This window comes from Tachysurus vachellii, chromosome 16, assembly GCF_030014155.1.
Source record: "Tachysurus vachellii isolate PV-2020 chromosome 16, HZAU_Pvac_v1, whole genome shotgun sequence".
Classification (NCBI taxonomy): domain Eukaryota; kingdom Metazoa; phylum Chordata; class Actinopteri; order Siluriformes; family Bagridae; genus Tachysurus; species Tachysurus vachellii.
This window is the reverse complement of record NC_083475.1, coordinates 7,099,669-7,111,203: the sequence shown is the minus strand read 5'-3', so window position 1 is coordinate 7,111,203 and position 11,535 is coordinate 7,099,669. Positions and strand designations below refer to the sequence as shown.

General features: G+C 38.5%; 1 protein-coding gene across 1 annotated transcript; it reads right to left on the bottom strand.

Moving 5' to 3' along the window:
- Window positions 1–544: 544 nt before the first annotated feature.
- On the bottom strand, window positions 545–10,456 carry tmem214 (transmembrane protein 214). The gene is made up of 17 exons (XM_060889844.1): window positions 10,147–10,456; window positions 8,429–8,625; window positions 8,111–8,261; window positions 7,777–7,911; window positions 7,192–7,274; window positions 6,351–6,456; window positions 6,144–6,225; window positions 5,931–6,032; window positions 5,711–5,852; window positions 4,872–4,963; window positions 4,677–4,725; window positions 4,483–4,590; window positions 3,829–4,043; window positions 3,574–3,742; window positions 3,255–3,406; window positions 2,073–2,193; window positions 545–954 (listed from the first exon to the last, which is right to left on the bottom strand). Exons 1-17 carry the CDS (start codon window positions 10,298–10,300, stop codon window positions 931–933), a joined length of 2,082 nt encoding a protein of 693 aa, XP_060745827.1. The 5' UTR covers window positions 10,301–10,456; the 3' UTR covers window positions 545–930.
- Between the last annotated feature and the right edge of the window lie 1,079 nt (window positions 10,457–11,535).

Below are 11,535 nucleotides of genomic sequence, written 5' to 3'. Positions count from 1 at the left end.
TCAACAAATAAACATACAAACGGTTATAGAAATCTCAACAAACCTCAGCTTTGGATAGTAAAAACTTAAACATCTTGTACTTAAACATTTTAGACAGTCATTTATTAAGTTTTACACTACTGTTTAAACTAACTTATTGTGCATGTATATACTATTAGTGGCTATGTGGATTAATCATCATACAGCTTCGAGAGCGTTAGTGAGGTCAGGTGCTGATGTCGGGTGAGGAGGCCTATGGTACAGACAGCATTTTAGTTCATCCCAATGGTGTTCAGTGGCGTTGAAGTCAAGGCTTTGTGCAGGACACAACAGTTCTTATACACCAATCTACTGTAGATAAACCATGTCTTTGTAGAACCCACTTAAAACAGACTTATCCCTTAGTTCCAGTAAAAGGAAATTGAAATGCTACAATAACGAGGGTACACATACAGTATTCCATCACTACACAAAAGTGTTGAACATTACTATGTATCTAACACAATAAGAGCCAAACGTTAAAGCAAAACACAAACTCCATCAGTTAAAGCAGACACGAACAAAGGGCAGGGCAGCACAGGTTTTATTTATAAACCATTCATACAAAGCAACAAAATTAGTTCATCACATTTATAATATTTCTCTTTTCCACATTCTGTGATGTAATCCAGGCTTTAATCGAATACTGATCTGTCTTTAACCTGACACAGCTGACTGCTTATTACACAGTGTTAAACTGTTCATTATAAACTTTTGACATTAGAACATTATGGTGTACTACACAGCTATAGCCGATAGACTTGAAACTTTACACCAAATGTAGAATTTGATTCTTGAAATCTTAGCAGAAGGAGCTCCAAGGTTCTGTGGTGTTTTATATATTACACAAGTCTGTACTGTGGCGAGGAAGATGTACAACTTGGGGTCTTCAATAGAGCTTTCCAGATCACATTAAGAGGTAATCAAGTAGAACACCTGCAGACAATAGCAACAGTAGTCACAACAAAATCTCTCAGACACTGAAAATGTGTGTCAGGCTGAGTGGGCAAGATTATAGATGTGAGGCGCACTATAAATTTAAAAAAAAAAAAAAAAAAAAAAATAGATCCATCAATGTTATGATCAACCACCAAAACAAAATCAACCACTAAGAATTCTAATAAAATCAGGTCGTGTGCCTGAATGACTTTCTACATGTTCAATCTTGGCATGCTCTGAAAGTTTTACCAGTGGCAAATTTCCGCAAAAAGATATTCATTAAGGATTTCTGTAGACATTACGTGAATGGAAGGAGTTTGCTTGCTCAACATATAGCCACTAGGAAATTACAAAAAAGCCACAGGATCCAGCAGAATCATCTGGAAGAAACGTTTGGTCACGTAGCCATGGAATGCCTCATCGCTACTACCTCTGTGTGCCGCCATATTTGAAACGCATCGAGAAGGTGGAATTAAACTAGATTAAACTGAATGCACAAGCACGGAATATAAGCACTAGTTTACTACAACTTACTTATATGTAAATTCACACAAAAAGTGAAATATTAGGTAAATGTAGCAAAGAAATCTGTAAATCGTTAACAATTTCCAGATTAACAATAAATTAACAGCCCTATTCTTAAGGCTTTTGTGTTGCTGTTCAGATATTTCTCCAGAAAGACCTCAGATGTTTATCTAAAACGTGCATGTCCTGCATCTTTCAGCACTTTTCGTATCCAATTGTCCCAGTGTCCTTTTTGTTACCTGTACCTACATAAAATAAATAGTATATCTGCAATCACCTAAGTAAAACACAAGAGATGAAAAGGAACTCCCACAAAACATTTAGGGTATCGATCATATAAAAAAAAGTCCTGAAATTGAGGAATGGGGTAAGAGTGGATTCGCAAATAATGTAGTGGTGGTGGTGGTGGTCTTGGGGTAGGGGTGGGTCTGGGGGGGGGGAGTGCTTAAGCGCTCCACCTCCTGTTAAGTTCTTGGAATTAGAGAAATATTAGCTGAAAAAGTATCTTAAAGTCTTTTACAGCTCAGAGCGGGATGGTAGGTGCGAATAAAGACAAAGTCTCTGTCCCAAATTCTGGGTGTATATCATGCCTTGGTCAGCAGCTCTTGGGCCCAGCTCCCGATGGCAGTTGTTGTATCTTGCAAGTAAATCCATGTACTGTTAGTGAATGCCACTACATGGTTCTGCATGCAGTGTAGTGATACTTCACCACTACAGGGGGGGAAAAAACAGACACATCTTTAGCATTTAATAAGCAATTAATAATCCAGCATGCAATAATACAACATTATGAAGCGTTTTGTTGGATTTGTGAATTTCGTGGACTTCACACCTCATATTGGTGTAAAAATCATTCATTCTTATCCTTGAGGGGGGAAAAAAAAAATCCTGTATATGTAGATTTTGTTTCCCCTCTCCTCCAACTACACGTCTTATAGTTTATAATGTGGTTCTTTGTGAATAAGTGATTTGTGTTTGACTTTTGAGTTCCACGCCCCAGTGTGGTCAGGCAAGTGTGGACCCTTATACATCAGCAAGGAAAAGATGTTTATTACTCTGTGTGCAACAACTAAACCTGTTTATGTTTGTAGATTGATTGAACACCAGAGGCCCTGCATCTGCACTACATCCACAAGGCTGATAACTACGGCTCACAACGACCAACAAGCACTATAGGCTTTATGGTTACATGAACATCTCCTTACAAAAGCTCTTCTGTATCTTTCAGAATGACACCAGACCTGGACTTCTGTGATCAACAGTACCCAAAAGGGGGAGGCTGCAGAAGCAGAGGCTGCTGAACCCAGGTATTTTAGCCAACAGCTCTTTTTCTAATCAAATGATGCCTCGGTGGTTGTTATGAACTCAATCAATATCAATATTATCTCAAGATCAAGTGTTAATGCAATCAAACTTTGGACTGAATTCATAAATCTTTACATTTATAATTTGGTGAACTTGTAGTACATTCTCTTTATGATAGGAATCCTTTGTTCTTAATTGGTTTAGTTTTTACAGATAAGAGACATATAGAATTTTTTCTATGTTCAAATTGTCTTCAAAACATTCAAATAGAATGAAATTGTGAATTGAAACACACTGGGACCGGAGCATATAGTTATAGATGTTCTTTTAACTGCCACTATAGGAGCTATTGGTCTTGGAAGGGTTTCACATAAAATGTTCATTCATTACAGTTGAGTAATTAGTCAAAAGTGAATAAGCCATTAAAAGAAAAGCATCTAGAAACATGCGTGGTGATTGTTACTGACTTGCAGGAGTCCTGCAGTGACTGCCACAGATGCTGGAGTGCCGTAACAACGTACTGCAGGCCAGGTAAGATATAGTTCTGATGCACAAACAGCAGCAGCTCCTTTACAAATTCCAAAAACTGGAAAACACTCTCTGGGGTGTTGGCATTGATCTGCCAATAAGGGAAGAGGAAAATATTCACATATTCACATCTGGACATGCACATGAGAGTTTACAGCGTTAAAAGGTTCAAATCAAAGATCATAACAGCCATTTTATAATATGCAGAAAAATCCAGAAGTTGTTCGCATTGGTTTAAATTAAGTGACTGTATCTCACCCATTCTATGAGCAGTGGTGTGCTCTCCTGCAACCACAGCATCAATTCAGAACTCTTCTGTGCAATTAAAACTGAAGCCATCTTCAGCTTCTCGAAAATGGCTTCCAAAAACGGACCCACTGCCTCCACAGCCAGAGAGTAATAATGCGGCAAGGTTCCAGCTAACCAGCTACACACGTGGACACAAATTTGCTATTTAGAACATGATTATTTTTTACTTAGACAATTGTGTTGGTTTTGTCTGTGGATTTTTACTTGATGCCCTGCTGGCTGCAATGGGACCCTTTTCTCCAGACTTGCTGGGACACGGCAGTGACGCCGCTCTTCTGCAGGTACAGTGCAGTGGTGGAGTCGGCAAAGGTGCCATGTGACCTCACATCGTGAGCAATAAAACCAGCAACAAACACCAACAGCACCATCAGTGCCTTCGACCACGGGAAGCCTTGAGAGCGAATTTTCATTTGCAGAGTCTAAGTTAAGGAGCAGAGGGAAGATGAGAGAAAACTATTAGCACAATGACACCTGTTTGATATTTTGTTGTGAAAAATATTTAGATATAAATAAGGCTTTAAATTCATTAAGGATCGTCAAGGGCAAGGGAAGTCATGTTATAACCTCGGATTCAGCCTTGCATATCACGTACGGAAGAAAACATGACAAAAGGTGTGCTGTTATACCACAGAAATGATATTAGAGCTACTATTAAAAACAAACAAAAAAAAACACTTTAGCTTTACAGCTGATAATTTTACAGAAAATTAATCAACATCAATTCTGACCAAACAGAAAAAAGCATGCAGAAGTGACGGGGTATAAAACGACTTAACATACTTCATCATGTGTTTGCTGTGTTTAACTTAAATGTCTTTAATTGACAAGAATGATGTATGTGTCATAAATATGTCTTACACTGCAGACAGCATTGCATTCCTTCACATCATTCAAGTTAGCTGTGGATCTAATCTCTTCGTTGGTCACTCTGAAAGACTGGATTGTTTCCTGAAGGCTATTTCGCAACTACAAAGAAAAAGAAATGATATTTAAAATCAGGAGTACACAAAAGCGTAAATGAAAAAGACAGTAATATTTATCTGCCACTGTACCTTTGGTGGGAGCGTGCTCCATAAACTGAGCAGATGATTCAACAAGAGGCTGTTAGGGAAGACAATTTCAGAAGCACAATATTTAACAGATTTACCAGGACCTCATTTAACAAAACACGTAAACTGTAAACAACGATCATTTAAAGTGCTATTTTTCTACATAAGTTCTACGTAAACTTGTTAGGAATAGTTTACCTGGATTGGGTTAGGTGTTTGGTGTAAAGCTGCCTCCATACACCCAAACTCTGTGCATCCACACAAAGGCACTCGGTCAGGCTGCTCAGCAACTGCAAATGAAATCAGATCAGGTTTACGCTCCATTTCTTCTCATTTCTCTATTCAATTCTAAGACAAGATACATTTTGCACTTGGCTTTATTTGCATCATCCTATCCTTCTTATAGCTTTCTGTGCCCAAGAAAAATAGAAAGCAGTGAAAGATTAATATTTTTTGGACTTTTTTTGGTAAGATGTCCCATAGTTGACCCGGCATTCGTTTATCCAGCTTCTGTGTATTTCTTGCCGACAACACGCACATAAGTGATGTACAATGTTTTCCTACCTGATGCTACTAAGCAGCTTGTGTTAAGTGTTGTAATGAATGATTTGTAATTGATATGAGGAATGTTCTATTAAATTTCTCTTAGCATCCATTCATACCATTCTAACACCACATCACTGCAGCTGTGCTAGGCCATGCTGTAAAAAAAAAAAACAGCCCTAATCCTGCTCCTAAATTGTAAGTGTGAAATATTTCTCCAAAGTTGTTCAGTGAAAGTTTTGAAGAATTTGTTTTTGGAGGCCTGGCAGCTAGATTTGGTGCGTTCTTTGGCGCTCGTTTCACCCTCATTGCAAATAAATTCTTATGGACCTTGACTGAGCAGAGACTACCACTAGTAGTGGTACTAGATAGGGCTGGCGATAAATCGATTTTACGTATGCAACACTGACAGGATTTTTAGGTTTTGAAGCATTTTATCCCACAAAGTCCTACACAGTTGGTGCAAACACTTTATCTGTGTGAAAACTTCTTACCTCTTTCTTCATGCTATCAGGACAATTGGTCGTGGCTCTGGAGAGAAAGGAAGGGAAGTACGTATGCAATGTAGATTCCGGTTTCGCTCCAAATGCTAGAACCTTCAACCGTGGGTAGAGCCTCCTCAACTGTTCCTGCAAGCTAAAGGCACAGCAGGTTTTAACAAATCACTAGAAAATGTCTATTTCACATACATATACATTAGTGTGAAATAATTACCTTTGTGACAGGGCATTTTTGGGCATGTAGGCAAAATCCAGCAGAGGGAAGAACTCTTTTGGGCCCATTACGCCAAACCCTTTAGACAAATTGGCATGAAGCCTATAAGGGAGATGGAAAAGGTTACACACGTACACACAGTATAAATTTACCACTTATAGTGTATATGAAATTAAGCCTGAAGGTGCAAAAACTAAATCAGCAATAACTCACGTGAGCAGTCTCTCTAGGTAAGCAATGGCATAAGCAGACAGAGTTTTCACTCCTAGAACAGGGAGCATGATGCCCAGCCAAACTACATGATGAGAAAAAACACATAAAACACAATTTTATACAATAACTCATGAAACAGGACATCCAGTCTAATCCATACCAGGTAATCTTTCTCTTTTAGGCCACATACGTTTTAAAAACGCTCACCTTTTATGCCTTGGGCAAGGTCGTAGAAGCCAGCTTGTCCAAGAGCCCACATAATGCTCAGACACTTGGCTGGACGGTTCTGGTGTGAGCGCAGCAGCTCCAAGTGCTACGATACATACACAGTCTCAACGAGTTGGCAAAAAAAGATGAACACACTATAGCTGCTTAAACTAAACGATTAAAAAAAAAAAATCCTTAAAAAGGATCCACTTGCTTGTTTCCTTAAGTGACTGGCAGTAACTGAACACTTTTGTGTAATGCTACAGTAACAGTTAAATTACTGCATGCTAAACAAAATGTCTCTGTGTACGTGATCTGACACAAATTCTGACACAAAGACCATCAAGATCACCAGTTAGTTCCTCTCAATACATTTAGTGTCTGAATTTTAAAACTGAATCATTCATGACCCTTTTGGGGTACAAGCCTTCTGGATTACCTTGATTAGTAAATACTTCTGATTGTAAGATGTTTGATTTTGAGACACTGCTCATGACAAAAAAAAAAAAATCACATTCAGTGTGTTTAATGTCATCGTGCATGAAATCACTAATCGCTGTTTTATAGTTTGATAAGAAAACCATAGATATAGGGATGATTAGTATGATTTAGTGGCTGTCTCTTAATTCTTGTAATGTTCTTGATGTATGAGACACACTTAGGTTATAGATGCTTCTGAACCTTTACATTAGTAGTTCCTCCCAAATTTCCTCTTCACTTTATGAATACAGGCTATGGAATTTCTGCAGACCCTAGAAAGCAATTGTGGCAAGCAACCAAAGGTTTTCCCCAAGTTCTAACCAAACAGCTGGACAGCACATGGATGGAAATTTCCACTTACTTCAGGCAGGCTGAGCATGGCTATTTTGGGTTTGCTCATCATGATCGCTTGGATGCACATCCTGTAGCCATGCAGTGGGTCACCTGTCAAAAATAAAATTATACACAGGTTGATTCCTCACTACCAGGAACCCAAATTGCTGAAACACTACCATCTAATTCAAAATGGCTAAAAGTAAAACTGCACAGAATTGAGCTGGGTGGTATAGGTAAGAAACAGTGAAGGAGCAACACATAAAATAGCATGCGTATACAATATACGGTGCCGTTTTTTAGTTTGCGTATAGTGTTCATGCTAAAAATTCCAACCAGAAGAAGTGCACTTCAAGTACCCAGTATGTTGCACTTATACAACCAGATAAATGAAGTGTGGAATTTTAGACATGTCCTGCTCCTTGAGAAACCTTTGCAGCTTTTCTTATACACAGGAAGTTGCATTACACACATTTGTCTTTGTTTGCCATAAACTGAAAAACAACTCCTACTTCCACTTAATAAAAATGACCCTTTTAAAATTCGTACACTAGATGATGGACATTTGGGATGCAGCATTAGGTTTTATTAGCCCAGCTAGCAGTATATTTACCTGTGGGTCTATCCAACTCCCGGAGCATAGTGAACACACAGTGATCAAAGAATTCTTGCAGTGCGTCACCGCTTTTCCCCAACATATTCTTAATTATGCCACGCAAATCCTTTCCAGCGAGGCAGTATGGGTAATCTGCAGAGAGATTTATTTGTTGAAACCACAAACCAACAATATAAAAGAAACATGCTTCAAACTGAAAAAGGTAACATCACAGAAGAAAGAATTTCCGCTCTCGTCCAACACCACACCACTATAATTCTGGGCGGTTACTTAAATACCCGCTCGGTGAACTCCATATTCAGTATACGGTGGATACACATCAGTAACACACCGTGAGCATAGCTGCTGAGCGTGGGATCTGGGTCAGGTGCAAGCAGTTTGCTGTTGAGATACCCAGCCAGATCCTTCACCCAGACACATGGATTCTCAGGAAACATGAGTTGACTTTTCTCCAGCTGTTGCTTCAACTCCACTAAGTCCAGCTAGAAAAAAAAGAAAGGGAGAGATATAGCTACCCACACAGCTAGAAAGAGATTATTTTGTAGACATTATTTATAATTAAAAAAAATTTCCCCACACTGGGGAAAATTAGTACATTTTGAGGATGCAAAACATACTTATACTGGTATGCATCTTAACATTTACTCACAGCTTTGACAGCTTCCTCCAACGTTTTATAGTTTGTCGGTTTTGAGCTGCTGTTGGACTGGGATTTCTTTGTCTGCTTTGGTACGTTGACCTTTTTCTGCTGAGTCTCAGCTGGGGGAGGAACCTGTTCCTTGTTCTGCTTCTTTCCGATCTTCTCGAAACCCTCAAATATTGTCTCCGACATCTTTATGTCGGGTGCTGCAATCAATGCAAAAGAAGGTTTTGTTCAATGCATGTCAAAAGGAGGCAAATCTGTCAATCCCAAGAGACAAATGTGCTGTCTTATTTTGCAAGACGGCCTCTTGCTTCTCAGAGACACTCAGAACATTTTGCAACACCAGGCAGACAAACCACTGCAAAATTGTGATAGAGTGCACAAATTTTGAAACTGAACCTTGGCCCATATTTTCCTTAGCGCCTCAACCCGAAGGTTGTGGGTTTGAGTCTCGGGCCGGCCACGACTGAGGTGCCCTTGAGCAAGGCACCGAACCCCCCCCCCAACTGCTCCCCGGGCGCCGCAGCCCACTGCTCCGGATGTGTGTTCACGGTGTGTGTGTGTTCACTGCTGTGTGTGTGCACTTTGGATGAGTTAAATGCAGAGAACAAATTCTGAGTATGGGTCACTGTACTTAGCCGTATGTCACGTCACTATCTATAATATATATATGTATATATATATATATATATATATATATATATATATATATATATATATATATATATATATATATATATATTCCCCATAAAGCGACTGAGATCAATTACACTGATGTGCTGATTCAGTCATGTCTGAAAGAAGAGCTGGCTGCTATTTATTTGTACAAACAATACGGCAAACAAAAATTATTTGTACATAAAGTGATACAACTAGTTGTAGATTAACTAGTTATGGATTATTTCTTGGGGATACACTGATTCATTTTATATACTTTATTTATTATTTACTTTAAACAATCTTTAGTCTGTTTAAAAATTCATTATACATATTTTCCCTTTGTTATATATTATGTTCTGTCTAACAGTCATGCTACACGTATAACACCATTTGGTTATATATTCCTGATTTCACACATTTTGAAATAAAGTGATTTTCAATACATGTGAATGATGTTAACGAGGCCCCGCCCCCAGAGCACACAGCAGCGTATCTATAAAAAAATGATTGACAGGAATCTTATCCAAACACAAACAAGTATTCCAGACCGGAAGTCAATTTTCCAAACGTCGACTTTATACACTTGTAATAAGGACACGGCTTAAAACAGTGTTTTGTTTATATACATATCATTTATATAGAAATCTAAAGTTATTTATATTATTATTATTATTATTATTAATAATAATAAAATATACTACTGTACCATTAAACGTGAATATCCGGGTGCTGCTAAAACCTATTTTAGACAATGTTTAACTAGCAAAAGCTTCTCACATCTGGATTAGATGCTAAATGTTATGTGTTAGCGGTGTTAAATATATATATATATATATATATATATATATATATATATATATATATATATATATATATATAGATTGTTAGTTTGGAGCTTTATAACGCGTACTGTTATTAAACTAAAGTAAAAAAAAATTGACAGAACAGCGAGCTAATGCTAACGCGTTAGCATTAGCGTTAGCATACATATTAGCATACTATAGACGGACGTGTCACTTAACATTCGGTATATAATTTGAGTGTGAATATTTAATTTCACTTACGGTACATGTGAAGTTTTGGAGAATTAGACTCGCCCAAAGTTTTTCTGGACTTCTTGTCGACTTGACTCTTAGCAGCAGCGCTGTTCTGTTTCTTGCCTCTTTTCACCACCTCCCATTTACCAACAGAACCGTTATTATTCGCAGACGAAGCCATGGTTATTTAGCGTCTAAACAGCAGGAAACGCTCGTATTCCAAAGGTTTTTTGTTTTGTTTTTGTTTAATTGTCCTTGAGCTCGTTTACAGAATAATGGTCGCAGATCAGCATTCGGCTACAGCTGCGACTTTAAACCGAATTTATGCCACGTCTGCTCTGGGGGCATGACGTCATCACGTATTCGAGCGTGCTGTCATGGTTTTGTTGTTGATTTGTCCCACAATGTCTCACAATTTATGCTACTGCCATTATTTTATTTTATTTTATTTTGTACAAGTTCTAGCATCCACATCTGACATTTATTTGTAAACTAAACATAAATGAAGCAGACTTTTTGTTTACAATGCGTTCATTCAGAAAATATCAGAATGTGCACACTGTTGTAGTTAATTAGTGTGTATTGTAGGAAGGAAATACAAACTGCTTATCTAAACCTGTCTCCTGTCTCTCTTTTCCTTCATATTCAGAGTTGACGCTATTTAGTACTCAGTTTCTTCCTGGTGGTGTGTTAGTTCCCAGATTTGTAAACAAATCAGTTGACCAACATGCTGCAATCACTAATGAGAATGAACTTAATCATATAACTATAGACCAGTGGCCCTCACATCGCACATAATGAAGACTATAGACATGACCCACTGGACCCACTGCTGGACCCACTGCTTACTGCCCCCTGGATGGAGTAGAGGATGCCATTATGTACAGGTTAAAAGGGACACTTAGACAAATCTGGCTAATTATTCATTACCATCCAACCAGTATTACTAGGAAAACATATGCAGGATACGAAGCTGGATGCCTCAGTGATCTCCTGGGTCACTGATTACTTTATTTTCGGACCACAGTCCTGATTCTCATCCGGCATGCTTAAAAAGATGAAATACTGAAGTCTGTTGCAGAATTATTTGCCACAGATACAGTACCTACCACATATCTGATGATGAATATGAGATTTTAAAGGTTATAATCTTCCTCTTCATCAGGATTCACACGATACATTCTACATGGAGGGTCTTCTTCATGGTTGTCCACTTTATCCCTCCTCGTCCTTATCCCCTGGCATAGGAGAGGAACCGTCACATAGCCTGCGACAGAAGGCTGGACAAACCATGTAACGGTCTTGTTAAATTATACACGACGCCGAGACTCAGGAGCCATAGAAGGGGATGGGATCCTTGAAGATGATGGTCTCTTCAAAGGGTCTTGTCCACTTAAAGGTAATGGGCTCTGTGAA